Source organism: Notechis scutatus, chromosome Z (genome assembly GCF_049901735.1).
Source record: "Notechis scutatus isolate UNSWTSFEM ecotype Mainland chromosome Z, rNotScu1.2, whole genome shotgun sequence".
Taxonomy (NCBI): domain Eukaryota; kingdom Metazoa; phylum Chordata; class Lepidosauria; order Squamata; family Elapidae; genus Notechis; species Notechis scutatus.
In genome coordinates, this window is record NC_142025.1 from 156,307 (window position 1) to 176,264 (window position 19,958).

Sequence of the window (19,958 nt, forward strand, 5' to 3'; positions counted from 1 at the left end):
GGAAATCCGCAAATACGTAAGGACGCAGACCCCTGTGGTATCTGTCTTCGAGAGAGTGAATGCAGGGCTAATGATCTGTTTGTATGGTTGTGTCGTGTGTTATCAGTGTCACCTCATATTTCGAGGGTCTTTTTAGAGTTGCCAACAGAAAGGGGGAAGGGTTTGAAAAAGCAATGCGGCAGCTTGGAAATCGAAAGTGCATTCCATCAATAGTTTTTCAGAGACAGTAACTAGGCGACCTGTTCCTGCTGTGCAAAATTCTAACTGGAGAGCATGATTGATGACTCTGGGCTATGGATGTGTCCCATTGGAGGATATGAATTATGATACACCCAGGGGGTGGGGGTTTAATTGGGGTAACTGCCGGAATCCTGACAATCAGGACTAAAATAATCTGACTTTATAGATTTATTTACAGATAAGAGACAATTTACAGATATGAGAAGAGAAGATTGGGGCTGGGTGCTCCTCGGAAGTTCACTTTGGAACTTGGGATGGTGGCTAAATGGTCATAAGCTGAGGATTACCCCTACTTCGGAAGAATCTCCCGGCCCCCTCCCAGTACCTGGATGGCTGGGACGAAGGTAAAATAGCCAATCAGGATGATCCCCAACTCGGTGCCCATGTTCTTCATGATGGACCAACTCTCGTTGCTCAGACCTGGAACATAAGTGGTGTGGTGAAGGCTTGGTTATACCACCAAACAGGAGCTGCTCCACCAGGTTTTCTCCAGGGTGGGTTTAAAAAAAATAATAATTTCCGACTGGTTCAGAGAATTCGCTTCGTGCGTGTATGTGCAGGACTCAAACAGCGCCCTCGGTATCAACCCTGGTGACCGGTGCACCTAATGCGCGTGTGTGTGCAGAGCACAGAGACCGCACTCTGCGTCAAGTCGACCAACGTGCTGTGTTTCCGCTCAGCTGAAGCGCAGCAATCCGCTCTGCTGTGCAAATCAGCTAAGCTAATAAACACCGGAATATAGGAGAGGTAAGAGCGGGGGAAGGTGATCGGGGCCAGCCAGGAGGAGTATCGGCCGGTTCTCCGAACCAGTCCAAATTTTCACAACTGGTCCGCCAGAACCGGTCCAAACTGGCTGAATACCACCTCTGGTTTTCTTGCTGTGTGACTGCCCGAGGGAACAGGTTTTGCCAACAACTGTGTTTCCCTGAAAATAAGACCCTGTCTTATACTTTTTTTCCCACCCAAAAAGGCATCGGGTCTTATTTTGGGGGGATGTCATCCACTGAATAACCTCACTTGTGCGTGTGTCGCCCCCGGCCTCCTTCCGGAAGTCCTTCTACGGCCGGCAAGGCTTTCCTGAAGGCCTCTGCAGGGGATAATGGAGCTCTGGATCGATCCAGAGCTTTGTTACCAGCCGCAGAGGCCTTCAGGAAAGCTTTGCCAGGCTTTGTGGGCCTGTAGAAGAAATGGACTGGCCAGGCAGGTGTCAGGGCGTGCGAGGCCTGGCTGCACCTGTCCAAAGGTAAGTAGTAGGGCAGCTCCACCACCCTCATCCCCACCCTAGCTTAATTTTTACCCATCCACTCAGGAATGGGCAGATCTTAATTAGGGCTTATTTTGGGGGGAATAGGGCTTATATTGGGAGCACGTGCAAAAATCAAGCTAGGGCTCACTTTCAGGGTAGGTGGTATTTGAAACAGGGTATCGTTGGCAAACCCAGCCTATCTCAGCCCAGGCCTTACCAGCTTTTTCTGGGATGATGAAAAAAAGCTTGCTCTTTTACGTACCTTGCGCAATCCGCAGCTTTACTTCCAGGTCGACTGGCGTGGACACCACCGATTTGGTGAGAACCAGCACGTTCTCGATGCCGATCACAACCACCAGGTATGGGAAAATTTCTCTGGAAGGAAAAAGGGAAAGAGAAGCTGAACCCAACATGGAAGCTGCAGCTGTTGTGGCGTGCCAGCAGCCGGCAGAGCTGGCAGCTGACTTGGACAGTGAGGAGGTTGTGGAGGAACATGGGCCAGTCCTGCAGGGCTCCGTGTCAGAGGCAGAGATGGGTCATCTGATAGTTATCAGCTGCCTTCTGAGTCAGAGATAAGCGGGGCAGAAGAACTGCTGGAGCCTGTTCCCAGTGTGAGCATGCGCGGAGCTGCCAGGAGAAGGGAACAGTTAAGGAACAAGGGTCAACTTGGGAGTAAAGCCACAGGTGGACGGCGAATGGCCCCACCCAGAGGGAATCAAGAGGAGCAAAAGGGGAGTGGGGTTTGCAGGGGACAATGAGTTCAAGTCATTCGGGTGAAGATCTGTTCCTGACTTCTTGCCAAGTAATTGCTGCTACAGCGTGGTGTTTGGAAGCTATCAGCCTGACAACTCTCCAAGCCTGATAAAGGCCTGTAGTTGTGAGATCTCTCGAAAGACGGCTGGCTGGGACTTTGCTGGAGAGGAATTCACTTTAACCTAAATAAAAGGGGTTTTATCGGGACGAGGAGTCGGCTTCGTGATCTTGGGAATCCTAGGTCAGAACAGGAGGAACCTGGGAAGAGAAGCACTAAGAAGAAAGTCACCAGGACTCCCTCTGAAGAGGGAGCGCTCGATCCAGGACCCGCTGGCAGTTTCTGGCTCACCACGGTTCAGCCAACTTACCCTCCGTTGAGTGTCGGCGTGAGGCCAAACAGCGTGCACAGCCCAACGGACATCAGGAGAGAGCTGAGCACTGTCACGACGGCGGCCAAAGCCAGACCCCACTTGGATTTCACCATGTCGATCTTGCCTGAAGAGGGGAAAAAAGCCCATCCGTCTTTGAGTGAGACAGACAAGAGAAAGACGCACGGACTTCGTTCCAAACCCAGGAGAAAGAATCAGAGGCTACAGACCAACAACGGCACAAGTTGGTGACCACAAAAGCGCGACTGTGGTGGGTAAGACCACACTCGGAATAATTGCATCCAATTTTGGTGGTGCCGCGGTAAGGTAGCCAGGGAGAGGCACCTGTGGCTAATTGTCCTAGACCCGTTGCTAAGGGCCTGAATTTTGAACATTTCTCTATTAGATTTATTTGCAACCCATCTGGTTTCAAAATGACTTGAAACAAGCTGGGATGGTCAACAGAATTCCCGTTGGCTCGCAACCTTGGCTCCGAAAAGAAGGGGCCAGTGTGAACACTTCATACAGGCAGCTCTTGACTCACAACCACCATTAAACCCCAGATTGCTGTCGTTCAGCAAGACATTTTGCTAAGTGAGATTCGCCCCATTTTATGACCTTTTCTGCCATGTTGGTTAAGTGAATCACTGCAGTTGTTAAGTAAGTCATCTTCTGACAAGCCAAGCCTGTTCTGACCAAGGCCTCCTGAGACTGTAATTAAGCACATGCTTAATCCAAACAAGCCTTGTTTTATTTCAATGGCTGGGAATTAGGTCCATTCCCAGCCCGTAATGAGTCCCAAACAGTCCCTTGAGATAAGCACCCACCTTTCTCGCCTTTGAATTGCTGCCAGCAACTAAAGGGCCAAATTAAAATACAAAGTCCACACAGAGCTTCAAGGTTTAATCTGAACACAGTGAACAAAGTTGCTTCCTGCAAAGATTCCTGTCCCTTTGCTCTTCCTTTATGTCTTATGGGAGGGCATAAGCCTTACTCCCCCAAAGTTGCCCCTTTTGCCTTAACTGTTCTTGCCTTCTGGCGGCTCTGCGCAAGCGCGCACTGGGAACAGGCTCCCCCTGTTCCTCTGCCTTGCTTTTGACAGATTCTGGAGGCTCCGGAGTCAGCACGTAAACTCTCAGTTGGCCCTGACCCCCACCTCTGTGTCGGACAAAGATCCCTCTTTTGAGTCCTCCCAGACTGGCACATGTTCCTCCCCACTGTCCGACTCTGCTGCTGTCTCCGTGGGCTGCTGGAGGACCACCACAAAGTCAATGCTGAAGCCAGACTCGCTTAACAACCGTATGACTCACTTAACTTCTGCAGTGACTAACTTAACAACCGAGTTTAAAAAAAGGGCATTAAGATAGAGCAAAATGCACTTAACAACCGATTTGCTTAACAACTGAAATTTGGTGCTCAACTCTGGTTGTAAGTCAAGGACTAACCATATAGGAAGTTGTTTGATGGCTCACTTTATCCTGGACAGGAAGTCCTCAACTAAAGACCAAAACTGAGACCAACACCCTGCGGTCATGTAAAGATTCCCTTTCGCAGCCAAGTCAGCGGGGAAGCAGAATTCATTGAACAATCGTCTTACTAACTTAACAACTTCAGTAATTCAGTTAACAACCATGGAAAGGCAGGTTGTACAACAGGGCAAAACTCGGGAACAAATGTCTCGCTTAGCAACGGGAAAATTTGGGGCTCCGTTGTGGTTTTAAGTCAGGGACTAACTGTACACAAAGTTGTTCCGACAGCTTGCTCGAGCTAAACACTGTGCGGGAAGACAGGTCATCAGAGGAGACAAAGCTGGGTGAACAAATGCCTCGCTTAGTGACAGAAAATCTGGCATTCAGGTGCGGTCGTAAGTTGAGGACAGCCTGACCTGATCGAGCCAAACAGCTTGTCGACTCGTTCGCCCGAACTTACGGGTGGAGAAGTAGATGTAAGCGAAGAGGATGACATAGGTGGTGACGAGAGGGATGAGTTCGGCAACGCCAATTTCTTCCTTAAAATGGACATGGATCATCTGGTCTTCCCGCAGGCTGCTGTTGGCGCTGGGATGGAGCAGCTTGAGCCGCGAGCGGAGGCTGGAGAGGAACCTGTCCCGGGAGAGAGCGAAGAAGAGGTCCCATCATCCACAAGGCATCGGGGGGAATACACAAAACAATTCTTTGCTCCCGACAAACTCTCCTCCCCACAGCGTCTCCCCACAAGTCTCAGTCCCCAAGGATACCCTTGAAAGAGGGGCGGGAGGCTCTCCTCCCGAGTTGTCGGATCAGCCTGTGCTGTTCCCGCCTTCTCTCCGGCCTCCGTGCTCAGGGATCAAGAGAGGCTGGTTTTTTGCTCATCCCCTGAGCTCCGTCGCTCCTTAGGTCCACTGCTTGCCCTCTGCCATCCTGCCACCCGTTCCTTCCTGCTAACAAGCCATCCCAATCCTGAGGGGCCCTGAGCTGCCATGGCCTGTCCCTCCCCACATTCCTCCGAAGCCATTTCCTCGATCTCCGTCAGCTCCAGCTTGTCAATCCTCCGCGGATCCAGGCTTTAACGACACCTCCTTGTTCTGACCTGGGCTTCCCCAACAGCACGAAGCCAACCCCTCGTCCCAATAAACCCCTTTTATTTAATTGACAGTGAATTCCTCTCCAACAACATCCCAGCCAACAGTCTTTCAAGAGAATTCACAATGACAGGCCTTTATCAGGCTTGAAAAATGACCAGGCCGATATTTTTCAGATGCCACAATACTTGGCAAGAATGCAGGAATGAACTCATTGTCTCCTGCAAAAACCCCACTTCCCTTTCGCTCCTCTTTATTCCCTCTGGGAGGGGCCATTCACCGTCCACCTGTGGCTTTACTCCCGAGTCAACCCTTGTTCCTTAACTGTTCCCTTCTCCTGGCAGCTCTGTGCATGCGCACACTGGGAACAGGCTCCAGCTGTTCTTCTTCCCCACTTATCTCTGACTCAGAAGGCAGCTGATAACTGTCAGACGGCCCTGGCCCCATATCTGCCCCAACGCAGAGCCCTCCCCAGACTCCAGGACTGGCCCATGTTCCTCCACCACCTCCTCACTGTCCGAGTCTGCCGACAGCTCCGCTGGCCACTGACGGGCCACAACACTACTCTCAAAAGAAAGCATATATCTAACCTATCCGTATGCATTCATATCACCCATCTACGCATACTATACACACATACAGATAAAGAGAGAGAGAGAACGTCGCAGACAAACCCTGCTCAAGCATCGCTTATATTCTACGACCTGGAGTGAAGAAAGGGAACTTCCAACTATCTTTTCGGCTGTGCTCACCACTTTCTGCACCATCTCAAAAGAAAGTATACCCCCCCGCACCTTGGTTTCCCTGAAAAAAAACCTAGCGTGTTTTTTTCAGGATCCTCGTACCATAAGCCCTGTCCCAAAAATTAAACCCCAGTTAAAATGGTCAGTCGGATGGATACGTTTTTAGTACCGCATTTCCTCGAAAATAAGACCTAACTGGAAAATAAGCCCTAATGAGTCTTTTGGAACAAAAATTAATATAAGACCCGGTCTTGTTTTCAGGGAAACATAGGTTTCATAGCCATACATAAATATACCTACACTGATACATACAAATATAATGTCGGGATTCCGGCAGTTACCCCAATTAAATCATGAGTCTCGAGCCAAACTTCAAAAGGATTTATGGGGAGTTAAAATGTCCGGCACTGCCTGGATGTAGCCGACTCTGAGGCACATCATTCCTTGTCACCCTTGACCCTGTTTTTTCCCCCGCCCCCTGGGTGTATCACAATTCATATTCTCCACTGAGACACATCCATAGCCCAGAGTCATCCATCAGGCTCTCCAATTGGAATTTTGCGCAGCAGGAACTTTAGTCACCTAGTTACTATCTTTGAAAACTATTCATGGAATGCACTTTTGATTTCCAAGCAGCCGCACTGCTCTTTCAAACCTCCTTCCCCCCCACCCCAACCAGACAGTAATGCCAATAAAATAGGATGATCTCAATCATCCCTCTGGAGCAGGAGTATCAAACTTGAGGCGTCACGCAACATATTGGGACTTTTTTCCCCACTTCAATAAACCGGACGTGGATGTGGCCAACATGTGATGATGCATCCAGCCCAAGGACCGGGAGTTTGACACCCCTGCTCAATAGAAAGTGGTAAGGATAGGGGAAGGGAAGATGGATATTAAAAAGATATTAAAGTCGTAACTCAAGGAATACGTGTACTTCCAATTTGCCATAGCCAAACCATTGATTTGCTTAAAGCCACAATGATTCACTTAATGACCCCCGCAAAAATGGTAATAAAGTCACATAAGCTACTCATTTTTATGGCTGTCAGAAGTTACAACGGTGTTGGGCTGGCTTTGTTATGGCCGTAACTTGAAAATTATCTGCATTGCTAGAGTAAAAGCTAACTTAGATGTGGCTGTGGCAGGGACAAACTCTCAAAAGGAGGAGTTGTGAAAACCTTAACGGAGGAGCCATGCGAGAGGTGGAGGCGTCTTTGGAGAACATCACAGAGAAGGTCCCAGAGTGGCCAAAAGTTTCTCCAAGCATATTTCAGCCTCGCAAAGCAACTCACCTGGCGTCGTAGTGCCGCAGACCCAAAGTGATGGCATAGATGACCACGCGCTTCCGGTTGTAGAGATTCACCCCACTGTACTTTCCCGGAACGCCAAACAGGAGATCTGAAGAGACCAGGAGAAGAACAGGAGGTGAGTGCGAAGGACGCCTCATCCCAAGCAACGGACGAGGTGATACAACCACCCACCTTGAAGGATGTGCTCGGTAAACCCGGAAGAACTGCTCAATCTGGAAATCCTGGTAAATGCTTGTTGACATCCCTCCGTCTCTCCCAGTGTTTGTCAACTTCCACAAACTTAAGATGGGTGGCTTGGCCGGTTGGGGAAATTCTGAGAGTGGAAGTCCACCCATCTTATCGTTGCAGAGGTTGTGAACTATCCGTCTTGAAGGACGCGCTTGGTGACCCGGAAAAACTACTCAATCTGGAAATCCTGGTAAATGCTTGTTGACATCCCTCCGTCTCTCCCAGTGTTTCTCAACCTCTGCAACCTTAAGGTGGGCGGATTTCAACCGGCTTGGCCAGTTGGGGGAATGCTGGGAATTGAGGTCCACCCACCTTAAAGGTGTGGAAGGGTGGGAAGAATCGGTTGCTCCTGACATTGGCTGGAATTTCTGCAAGGCCCTCCAGGATCTGAGGTGGGGGGGGGTCTTCAAAAGGGGGTCTTCAAACTTGGGCGACGTTAAGACTTGTGGACTTCAGCTCCCAGAATTCCTCTGCAAGAACGGCCTCTCCCTTCCCACCTACTTGTCTGCCTCTCTCCTTTCTTCTCCTCCTCCTTCCCTTTGGTTCCTTCCTCCCTTTCTTTTCTCTTCATTCTTTCCCATTTTGTTCCTCCCTGCCTCTCCTCTCCTGCCTCCCCTCTTCCTTCCCTCCCTCTTCCTTCCTTCCCCCTTTGGTTCCTCCCTCCCTTTCTTTTCCCTTCTTTATTCCTTCCCTCTTTGGTTCCTCCCTGCTTCCCTGTTTTCTCTCCCTTTCTTCCTCCCTTTCTTCTCCTTATGTTTCTCTTTCATTACTTACTGTCTCCCTGTCTTCCTTGCTCTCTATTCTCCTTTCCTCCCTCCCGTTCTTTTCTTCATCCCTCCTTTTCTCTTTCTTCCATTCCTTTCATTACTTGATCTCTTGTTCTTTTCCTTCCTTCCTTCCTTCCTTCCTATCTATATCTATCTATCTATTCATCGATCCATCTTATTCACATTTCCTTCTTTCCTTCTTCCTTCCCTCTCATTCTCAATATTTCCTTCCTTCCTTCCTGCCATCCATCCTTCCTTCCTTTCATCCTTCTTTCCTTCCTTCCTATCTATATCTATCTATTCATCGATCCATCTTATTCACATTTCCTTCTTCCTTCCCTCTCTTTCTTAATCTTTCCTTCCTTCCTTCCTTCCTTCCTTCTATCCTTCCTTCCTTCCTTCCTATCTATCTATATCTATCTATTCATCAATCCATCTTATTCACATTTCCTTCTTTCCTCCTTCCTTCCCTCTCTCATTCTCAATCTTTCCTTCCTTCCTTCCTTCCTTCCTTCCTTCCTTCCTTCCTTCCTTCCTTCCTTCCTTCCTTCCTTCCTTCCTCCCTTAGGTGCCGGAGGAATTCTGGGAGTTGGAAGAAGGACCAGCCATTTTAACATAGCCAACTTTGGAAAACACTCTCTCGCCACCTCCACCTCCCGCTACAAGTGACTTCAACTTCATGGCTGCCCGCGTCCCTCCGCTTCAAGGGCTCCACTCCTACCCTTCGGGGTCGCCGACGTCTGCAGGGTCTTGGGTTCGTGCTGGTGGATGGTTTTAATGACATCAGGGTCAGCGCCAAACCGTTCCTGGTCGTTCTGCCAGAAGTTGGCGGGGGAGAGGAGCAGGCAGCCGTGTTCGGGGAGCAGCCCCCGGAGCTTCTTCAAGCCAGGCAAGAGGTCGGTCACTTGCAGGCAGACGTCGTCCAAACTTTTAATCCGGGAGCTGGACGCCAAAAAGGAAAGAAGGGGGGAGACCCAACGTCAAGCCGAGCGAGGATTTGGTTACAGGCGTCGACGGCAAGATTGCGTACAAAAATGGGAAGGGTGGAGAGGTGCCAGTGGCCTAGAGGCGGAGCCTCTCCCCTCACCATCCGAATGCTGCGAGTTCGATCCTAGGTAGAGGCAGATATTTCCCTCCCTCTGTGGGCACAAGAATAAATCTGCCGAACAAAACCCTGCTCTGGCGACAGGAAGGGCGCCCGTCCAGTAAACGCCTCAGCTCCATTCAGTTGCTCTGACTCCAACCCCCAACCCCAAGGGGTTAGGGCAGGCGTGGGCCTCAAAATATTTGTGCAACCGGTACTCTGCCAGGTTGCTGGGTGGGCGTGGCCATGGTGGGCGTGGCCTGGTCAGCCTCCTGCACCACGGCGGAGGGGGCTGTTCCTTCCGGGGGCGTTTTTCGCCCTCCCCAGGCCCTGGAGGCTTCCAGTGTTTTTGGGGGCGGGCTTCCCAAAGAAAAGGAGAGGTCCACTTATGTTCCAGAGCACCTGAAGGCAGGACAAGAAGCAACGGATGGATACAAATCGAGAGACCCGGAATGAAGGAAAAACTTCCTGACAGGAGGACAATGAATCAGTGGAACTGCTTGCCACTAGAAGTCCTGAATGCTCCATCCCTGGAGGTTTTTTAAGAAAAGACTGGGCAGCCATTTGTCTGAAATGAGGTAAGTTTTCCTGCTGCAGCAGGGGGTTGGACTAGATGACCTCCGAGGTCCCTTCCAACTCTGTTGTTCTATGATTTTGTCAGGGTCTCCTGCTGCAGCAGGGGTTGGACTAGAGGACCTCCGAGGCCCCCTTCCAACTCTGTCTCTTCCAACAGGGTGATTCTGTCAGGGTCTCCTGCTGGAGCAGGGGTTGGACTAGAGGACCTCAAAGGTCCCTTCCAACTCTGTTATTCTATGATTCTATAAGGGTTTCGTGCTCAAGTACGGGGTTGGTCTAGAAGACCTCCGAGATCCACTCCTACTTACGATGGTCACAGCATCTCGGAAGTCATGCTTTGGCAACCTTCTGATGAGCAACGCGTACAGGGAAGCCCGATCCACTTAATGACCGTGCAACTCACTTAACAACAGCAGGGATCCACTTCACGATGGCAGCCAGAGAGTTCGCAAAACGGGGCGCAGCTCCCTGACTGCCATCGTTTAAGCCAAGGACCACGTGCGAACAGCGCCGGAGGTACGCGTGTATGCTTGTATGACGACAGCTGGCGAAGAAGACACACAGCTGTCCCTGTTTTACTACCTACCCATCGCGCAAAGCGTGGTTCCGCAGTTCCTCCACCAGCTGGAAGACCCGGGCGAGCGGAGCACGGAAGACATCAACAGCCAGGAGGTTCTTTGGCCACGGAGAAACCGTGGCTTTCACCAGGACCTGTTGGATGTAGGCCACGGGAGCTCCAGAGTACTAGAGGAGAGAAGGATGCACGGATAACAGTGTTTCCCCAAAAATAAGACCCTGTTTTATCGTTCGGTTTTTCGCCCCCCCCCAAAAAAAGGCACCAGTTCTTATTTGGGGGGGGGGATGTCCTCCACGGATTAATCTCACTTGCGCGCGTCGCCTTCGGCTTCCTTCCAGAATTCCTTCACCTGCGGCCGGCCTGAAGGCCTCTGTAGCCGATAGGATCGATTCGGAGCTTTCGAATCCGCTCCAGAGGCCTTTGGGAAAGCCTTGCCAGCCTTGCCGGCTGCAGAAGAAATGGGCCGGCCAGGCAGGTATCAGGACGTGCAAAGCCTGGCTACACCTGTCCAAAGGTAAGGAGTAGGGCAGCTCCAACACCCCCCATCCCCACTCTGGCTTAATTTTTTTACCTGTGCACTCTGCGGTAGGCGGGATCTTCACTAGGGCTTATTTTGGGACTCTGCGGTAGGCGGGATCTTCACTAGGGCTTATTTTTGGGACTCTGCAGTAGGCGGGATCTTAACTAGGGCTTATTTTGGGACTCTGCAGTAGGCGGGATCTTAACTAGGGCTTATTTTGGGACTCTGCAGTAGGGGGGATCTTCACTAGGGCTTATTTTGGGACTCTGCAGTAGGCGGGATCTTCACTAGGGCTTATTTTGGGACTCTGCAGTAGGCGGGATCTTAACTAGGGCTTATTTTGGGACTCTGCAGTAGGCGGGATCTTAACTAGGGCTTATTTTGGGACTCTGCAGGGGAAGGAGGGGGGAGGAGGATGAGAACTGTGGGGTTTTTGGTGTTGTCTGAGCTGGGGGTTTTCTTGCAGACATTTCATGACCAAGCTAGGTTGCATCATCAGTGCTAGAAGGGAGGGGGGAGGGAGGAAGAGGAAGGAAGGAAGGAAGGAAGGAAGGAAGGAAGGAAGGAAGGAAGGAAGGAAGGAAGGAGAATGGGAGGAAGGAAGGAAGGAAGGAAGGAAGGAAGGAAGGAAGGAAGGAAGGAAGGAAGGAAGGAAGGAAAGGAAGGAAGGAAGGAAGGAAGGACCGTGGGGGCCTTGGCGCTCTCTGAGCTAGGTGCTTTTCTTGCAGACGTCTCACAACCCAACTAGGTAACATCATCAGTGCTAGAAAGGAGGAGGAGGAGGAAGATGGGTGGTTTTTGTGGTGATTTTCATGGCAGACGTTTCATGGCCCAACTAGGTAACATCAACAGCACTGCAGGGAGTGAGATTTGGAGAGGGGAGAGAGAGAGAAAGAGAGGGAGCAAGGGAGAGGAGGAGGAGGAGGAGGAGGGAAGAAGACTGTAGGGTCTTTGGGGTTCTCTGAGCTTGGTGCTTTTCTGGCAGACGTTTCATGACCCAACTAGGTAACAACAACAGTGCTACAAAGGGGGGAGGTTGTGGAGAAGAGGAAAAAGGAGGGGCAGGAGGAGAAGGACTGTGGGATCCTTGGTGCTCTCTCAGAGGGGCGGTTTTCTTGCTGATGTTTCATGTCTCAACGAGGGAACACCATCAGTGCTAAAAGGCGCCATCAAACCAACCCAACGCCCTCCCCTTCCAGCACTGATGGCGTTCCCTAGATGGGTCACGAAACGCCTGCAAGAAAACCACCCAGCTCAGGAGGACATCCCTTCTGTCTTGACGGTCTCGCTATCAAAACGTCGATTCAAACGGGGGGCCGTGGTCCGTCCCTTACCCAGTCGGGGCGCTCGCTCAGCTCTCCCTGCGGCTGGGTGGGGAACGGGGGCGGCTGGCTGTAGTCCTTCACTGGCGTGGTGTACTCCACCGGCCCCGTGCCCGGAAGTGGGAGCTTCAGTAATGGATAACTTCAGTCAAGGAAAGAAAGGCAGAATTAACACCCAAGGCCAGGTCGAGTTTCATGCTTTAAGAGGGGAGGACTCCAACTCCCAGAATCCCCTGGCATCCTTTAAGAGGGGAGGACTCCAACTCCCAGAATCCCCTAGTCCTTTGGGCAGAAGGTATTACCAGCAGGCCAGGACGCAGAGGCCTGTGAAGAGGATGATGGGTATCGGGCAGGGGCGCAGCGCAAGCCGTGGTTGTAGAAGGCCCCGGAGATCTTCCCGCGGAGCGACTCAGTCCAGGACATTCTCGGTGGTTCCGCGTCAGCTCGCTGCCATCCCGGCGAGTGCCTGCAGAGTGTCGCCGCCGAGGCCTCCCGAGTGCGAAAGACACCCTGGATTGCGGAAGCGAGAATAGAGGGAGGTGGAGGGGAGAGAAATGGCAGAAGTGGGAAGGAGAGAAAGTAGTGTCGGGGGCCTGCTCCGTCGTTCAAAAGCCAGCCCAGTCCTCAGTTTACAAAGGAAGCGCTTCAAGGAGACGTGGCGCAAAGCGAAGTCGCCTGCCCCACACACACACACGAGAAAGGGGTGAGGTAGTCCTTGAGTAACGACCCTTTAGTTTGGCGACTGTCTGAGGTTTCAATGGGATTGAAAAAGAGATATCTCATCTATCTTCCTTAACCTCCCCTATGCTCTTTTTTCCTTTCCTGTCTTTCTTTTTTTCCCTTTCTCCTTTATCTTCCTTCCTTTCTCTTTTTTCCTCTCCTTTATTTTCCTCTCTCCTTCATTTACCTTCCTTCTCTTTCCTTTTCCCTTCCTTCCTTTCTTCTTTCCAGTAGTTACTTTTTCCTCTTTCCCCTTCCTTTCCTTTTCTTCTTTCCTTCTCTTCTTTGTTTTCTTGTTTTTTCCCTTCCCTTTTCCTCTTCCCTTCTTTCCTTTCTCTTTTTCCTCTTCCTTTCATTTCTGTTTTCCTTTATTTTCCTTTCCAATTTCTTCCCCTTTTCCTTTCCTTTTTCCATTCCACTCCTTTCTCCTTTCCTTTCCATTCACCTTAACTTTTCTCTTTCCTTCCTTCATTTCTTTTTTTCCCCTTTCTCCTTCCCTTTTTCCATTCCATTCCATTCCTTTCTCCTTTCCTGGATGGATAGATAGAACAGTCAACATGAAGGCTGGGGAATTCTGGGAGTTGAAGTCCATTCAACTTGATGTGGCCAAAATTGTTAAACAGATAGAAGGGAGGGAGGGAGGGAGGAGGAAGGGAGGGAGGGAGGGGAAGGGAGGGAGGGACGTAATGAATAAAGGAGGGAAGGAAGGAAGGAAAGAAGAAAAGAATGGAGAAGAAAGGGGAGAAAGAGAGGGAGGGAGGGAGGAAGGAAAGAAATCAGGGAGAGAGGGAGAGAAGATAGGAAGGAAATAAGGGATGGAGGGAAGGAAGGATAGAAGGAAGAAAGGAAGCAAAGGAGGGAGGGAGGGAGGAACAAAGGAAGGAAGGGAGAGAAAGAAGAAGTGAATATATGGATGGGTAACGGAGGGGAAAGGAGGAAGGAAGGAAGCTAAGTGACCCATCGTAACTTGAGGACCAGCTGTTCAGATAGGCCTCTCCAAATCCCAGTTCGTTTAACGACCTTTCGACCATTATAACGGAACTGACAAAAAGGCCCATTTTTCCCATGATGACCATTGTACTGTCCCCACGGGACCCAAAACTCAGCCACTCAGCCGACTCGTAGTTGCGACAGTCACTGTATCCCGGGGAGGGTGTGAGCGTGTGAGTTGTCTCTTGACGAGCACAATGCCACGATTCGCTCAACAACGGCAGTCTAAACGGTCGCCAAACCGGGGTGGGGGCGCACAAAACTCCCTGAACAACCTCGGCAACGGGCACAGCGGTCGTAAGTTGAGAACTGTCTGCGATGAAAGCAAAAAAAATAAAACGAAACACCCTCACGCTTCGATCCTGGCTTGTTCCTTTGGGACTGGAACCACACCGGGGAATTCCTCACTTCTTAAAATATCAAACAATGCCAATGCGACGCAACCCGTCCCGTGAGAAAGGTGAAGGTAAACACACACAGGCGACAGAGTTTAAAAAACCAAGTTTTTAAAAACAAAAATAAAACAACAATAACAACAAAACAGGAATCTTGGCTTCTCGGTCCGGTTTTGGAAACGGCGCTGCCTCATTTGCAAACATTTGCATGAGATTCGCATCAAACCCTCGGGCCGGCCCATGCTCCTTCACCATGGAACCTTCCTACCCAATTCTTTTTTTAAATTGGAAATATGGGAGAGATTCTCTTTACATTTCAAAGGCCCAAGGAACTGAGTTAACCAGCTGTCAACTTTCTGCTGGCAACTCTAAAAGACCAGAGAAATATTTCATGAGTTGATACGATCATTTATTTTGTTCTCACGTTATGAATTATTATGAAAATATCGTGCAAAGTGCTTTAAAACGGGGTGGGTGGGTTTAAACCGGTTCATCTCGGTTCAAGAGAACCAGTTGTTAATTTTATGGCCGGTTTGTCAGCGAACCGGCAAATCCCACCCCTGGCTGCGATTAGATACACCTACTGTAGATAAATAGAGACAGACACAGACAGATATAGAAAGGTAGAGAGATATAAATAGAAATGGTAGATAGACAGAGACAGAAAAGCAGATAGATGATAGAAAGACAGACAGCACACAGGTAGGTAGGTAGGTAGAGAGAAAGAAAGAAAAAGAAAAGAAAGAGAGGAAGGGAGGAAGGGAGGAAGGAAGGAAGGAAGGAAGGAAGGAAGGAAGGAAGGAAGGAAGGAAGGAAGGAAGGAAGGAAGGAGGATGCATAAATAGGTAGAATATAGATAAATTTCGCCCTCAATTTTGTCTGAAGTCGATTTCTTTCAAAGTCGGAGATAGAGCTTACGTTATATTTTGCTCGGAAGAAAAGCGTGGAAAAAATGACACAAACAAACCCACACCCGCCCCTTGCACAACCGAGGCACACGCCCCTCAGGTCACACACAAGGGACTTTTGTGAAAAAGACACACCCAAAATCACCGAAAGTTGTTTCAGTGGTGATTCAACCCATTTGTCACAGAGAAAGTATTGAGCCATATTCGGGGGAATTCCAGGTTTGGCATTTCCTCGTACTCTAAAACCCATCTTCCAAAGCCACCTGGGTCCGTCCCTGCCTTATGACCACTGTTGAGAGCTCCCTTCCAGTCATGAAGTGAGACATTGAATTCCCTGAATTCCACCCTTGCTTTTGCTGCCCAGGTTGAGTCCCCGATGCTTCAGTCGTTAAGTGAGACATCCAAACCATTCTATGACCTTTCTTTCCCCACACCGTTGTGAAACGAGCCAGCGCAGTTGTTAAGCGAGTCGGCTAGGCGTTTGAAGCAAATCGGGCTTCAAAGGAGGAAATCGCACAAGCCCCGGATGGCTGCGAGTGTTGTAAACGCGAGAACGGTCCGCAAGGTTCAGGATTCCCATCACGCAACCCCGAGGATACCGACGATTGTTAAGAGTGAAACCTAAGTCCCCTTTTTTTCCGGCACCGTCATCACTTGGAACCATCGCTAAACCGTCATTAAGTCGAGAATGTACGGGATCGCAGTTCCACTTAGCAGGGGTATATGTATCATGGCTTGGACTACAACTCCCATCTTCCCCATGCCAGTTAAAACAACAAACAGCAACAGTGATGGGAGATGTAGTCCAATATATGTCGGGGAAGGGGTGAGACTACAACTCCCATCTGCCCCAGCCGGTTAAAGCAAGAGGGGTGATGGGATATGTAGTCCAATATATGTAGGGAAAGGGGTTGGACAACTCCCATCTGCTCCTAGCCAGTTGACGCAAGAGGGATGATGGGATATGTAGTCCAAAGTGAAAGCAGCGGGGATGATGGGAGATGTATTCCAACTGGGGGAAACGATTGGACTACAACTCCCATCTCCTCCCCAGCCTTGGGCAGGGTGTGAGGGGAGATGCTGCCCAGCTTGCCTGCAAGCCATGGCTGGGGATGATGAGCCATGCAGTATAAGGTCTCTGTCCCAAACCTCTCCCCTGCCAGGCTGTTCAAGCGACGGGGATGATGGAAGATGTATTGCAATATGTTGGACTACAACCTCCATCTTTCCCTGCCAGAAAGTTTGTGTAACCCAGTGGCTGGGGATAATGGGTCAGGGGTACAACTCCACCCACACCCTACAGCCCCTATGAAAGGATGAAACAGAACGGCAAGCCCATCATGGGATATGTAATCCAAAGCCTGGTGGTGAATGATGGGATTTGAAGTACCCACCATCTTCCTCACCCCAGAGCCAGTTGAAGCACGAGGGAATGATTGGGAGGGTGCTTGGACTACAACTCCCATCTCTCCCCAGCCAGAAAGTCTTTTTACTAAAGCTAGGAATAATGGGCCCTGGGATACAACACCCCTTCAACCTACAGCCCCCCACCTCTGATTTAAAGGATGAAAGATAATGCCGAGACCATCATGGGATATGTAGTCCAATGCTTGAGTGGGGATGATGGGCTCTGAAGGACTCCATTCAACTTCAGTTAAAGCCAACGGGAATGATGGGTTGGACTACAACTCCCATCTCCCCCAGCCGGAAAGTTTCTATAACCCAGTGGCTGAGGATAATGGGTCCTGGGGTACACCCCCCCCCTCTTTTTAAAGGATAGAAAGGAACGGTGAGCCAGTCATGGGCTATGTATTCGAAGAAAAGGGTGTGGATGATGGGATCTGAAGTACCCACCCTCCTCCCTCCCAATCAAAGCAATGGGGATGATGGGGGGAGGAGGTTTGGACTACAACTCCCATCCCCAGCCAGGTTTCTACCACCCAGTGAGTGGAAATAACGGGTCCTGGGGTACCACTACCCACCCTCTACAGTCTCCACCTTTTTTTTTTTACAGATGAAAAGGAACAGCGAGCCCGTTATGGGCTATGTAGTCCAAAGCCTGGGTGGGGATGATGGGATCTGAAGGGCTGCACACGACTCCAGTTAAAGCAATGGGGATGATGGGGAGAGCGGTTGGACTACAACTTCCATCTCCCCTCAGCCAGAAAGTTTCTACCACCGCTGGGGATAATGGGTCCTGGAATACACCGCCACCACCATACACCTCTTTTTTTTAAAGATGGAAACAAACGGCAAGACCATCATGGGCTATGTAGTCCAAAGCTTGGGTGGGGATGATGGGGTCTGAAGTACCCCATACGACAGGTTTAATGATGGGGGGGGTGGAAAGCTTTGGACTACAATTCCCATCTCTCCCCCCTCCCCGCCGCCAGAGGAGGCTGCCGGCCAGGCCACACGGGGCATGACGGGAAACGTAGTCTAAAGCGGCCCCCGAGGCAGGGAAGCGGCGATGGGGACGATGGGCTTCGGCGGGGCCGGGCCGGCCGGCTGGGCTGGGGGAGTCCCTACCCACCTGCAAGCAAGACCCGGCGGGGAACGGAGGAGGGACCGTCCCGAGGCCTCACCTGGGCCTCCCTGGAAGCGGCTCCTTTCCCGATCGGCGACGAAGCAGCGGCCGGGTGGAGGAAAGGCGGAAGGAAGGCGCGGCGGACACACGCTCGCTTCTTTGGCCTGGCCCGGCTTCCGTAGCCGCGGACACGCCTCTCCCGGTGGCATAGGCATGCGCAAGTTAGTTCCCGTTTTTTTCCTTCTCCCCCTCCCCTCTAGCTGAAGCCACGCCCCTCACCCGGCAGGAACGTCGGTGGCAGAGTCCTGTCGTCCTCTGGGTCCTAGCGCCGGGCTTCTCAGCAAAGGGCTTCTTCTCGCCCTCGGACAAAAGGGTCGTTGAGAAAGGGGGCGCCAAAGAGAGGACCCCTCCCCAACGCTCCCCACGAGTGATTTCACCCATCGGGCAGAGGGAGGGACGGAGGGAAGGAAAGAAAAAGGAAAGGAGGAAGAAAGAGGAAGGAGGGGAGGGAGGGAGGAAGGAAAGAGGGAGGAAAGAAAGAAGAAAAGAAGGAAGGGAAGGAAGGAAAGAAAAAGGAAGGAAGGAGGGAAGGAAGAAAAAGGGAGGAAGGAAAACAGGAAAGAAGAAGGCAGGAAAGGAAGGAAGGAAGGAAAGGAGGAAGGAAAGAAGGAAGAAGGCAGGAAAGGAAGGAAGGAGGAAGGAAAGAAAAAGGAAAGAAGGAAGAAGGCAGGAAAGGAAGGAAGGAGAAAGGAAAGAAAAAGGAAAGAAGGAAGAAGGCAGGAAAGGAAGGAAGGAAGGAAAGAGGGAGGAGGGAAGAAAGGAAAAAGGAAAGAAAAGGAAAGAAGGCAGGAGAGGAAGGAAAGAAAAAGGAAGGATGGAAGAAGTAAGTGGAGAAAGGAAGGAAATAAAGAAAAGAAAGAAAAGAAGGGAAGAGGGAGGAGGGAAGGAAGGAAAGAAGAAAGGAAGGAAGGGAAAAGGGATGGAAGGAAACAGAAAAAGGAAGGAAGAAAAGAGGGGAAGAAGGAAAGAAAAGAAGGAAGGAGAGTGGGAGGAAGCGAGCAAGGTAAAGAGAGGGAAGGAAAGAAAGAAAGGAAAGAAAAGGAAGGAAAGGAAGGGAGAAGGGAGGAGAGGAAGAAGGGAGGGGAAAAGGAAGAAAGGAAAAAAGGGAAGAAAGAAGGCAGGAAAGGAAGGAGGGGAGGAAGGAAAGAGGGAGGGAGGAAAAGAAGGATGGAAGGCAAAGAAAGAGGAAGGAAGGAAGGAATGGGAGGGAGGGAGGGAGGGGAGGAAAAGGAGGCCAGAGGAATTGAATTCAGCAACCTTGGCTGCTTTTGCGCTGTGTCTTTGTTTGTGTGTGTGTGTGTGTGTGTGTGTGTGTGTGTGTGTGTGTGTGTGTGTCCCCTTGTGTTTGTACTTTCCCTTGACTCTCTGCCCTGGACTCTCTGTCCATTCCCCAATCTCTCCGTCTCAGCCGCTCTCTTTTAATCCTTTGGACTACAACTCCCACACTCCCCTGGCCCATCCAGAGAATTCGGGGAGTTGAAGTCCCTGTGGCAAAAGAGGACACCAAGATTGCGAAGCCACGGAGCTCATCAAAGGCAGATGGATGGATGGGTGGAAAAGAGGGAGTGAGGGAAGGATGGAAATAGGTGGGTGGATGGAAAGGAGGGAGGGAGGGAAGGAAGAAGGAAGGAAATGGATAGAAAGGAGGGATGGAAAGAAATGGATGGATGGAAAGGAGGGAGGGAGGAAGGAGAAAGGGAGGGAGGAAAGTGGAAGGAAATGGATGGATGGAAAGGAGGGAGGAAAGGAAGAAAGGAAATGGATAGATGGAAAGGAGGGAGGGAGGAAGGAGAAAGGGAGGGAGGAAAGTGGAAGGAGAAATGGATGGATGGAAAGGAGGGAGGAAAGGAAGAAAGGAAATGGATGGATGGAAAGGAGGAAGGAAGGAAAAGGGAGGGAGGAAAGTGGAAGGAAATGGACGGATGGATGGAAAGGAGGGAGGGAGGGAGGGCTGCCAGGGGAATTCTGGGAGTTGAAGTCCCTCTGTCGAAAGAGGCCCAGATTGCATAACCCCGGAGTCCATCCTGGCGTGTGAGAAGGCAGACACAAACAGCCTTTGGG

At 50.7% G+C, this 19,958-nt stretch overlaps 1 protein-coding gene across 1 annotated transcript in view; it reads right to left on the reverse strand.

Annotated features, from left to right (window-relative positions):
• SCAP (SREBF chaperone) overlaps nt 1-12,439 on the reverse strand; it is a 33,337-nt gene extending 20,898 nt beyond the window's left edge. Inside the window, exons 1-8 of the mRNA XM_087946665.1 lie at nt 12,310-12,439; nt 10,465-10,622; nt 8,940-9,160; nt 7,206-7,311; nt 4,537-4,709; nt 2,608-2,734; nt 1,749-1,861; nt 566-660 (exon numbers count right to left, since the gene is read on the reverse strand). Coding sequence (XP_087802791.1) covers nt 566-660; nt 1,749-1,861; nt 2,608-2,734; nt 4,537-4,636 — 435 coding nt within the window. The 5' untranslated portion in view covers nt 4,637-4,709; nt 7,206-7,311; nt 8,940-9,160; nt 10,465-10,622; nt 12,310-12,439. The remainder of the gene's footprint in view (nt 1-565; nt 661-1,748; nt 1,862-2,607; nt 2,735-4,536; nt 4,710-7,205; nt 7,312-8,939; nt 9,161-10,464; nt 10,623-12,309) is intronic.
• Nucleotides 12,440-19,958: the final 7,519 nt, after the last annotated feature.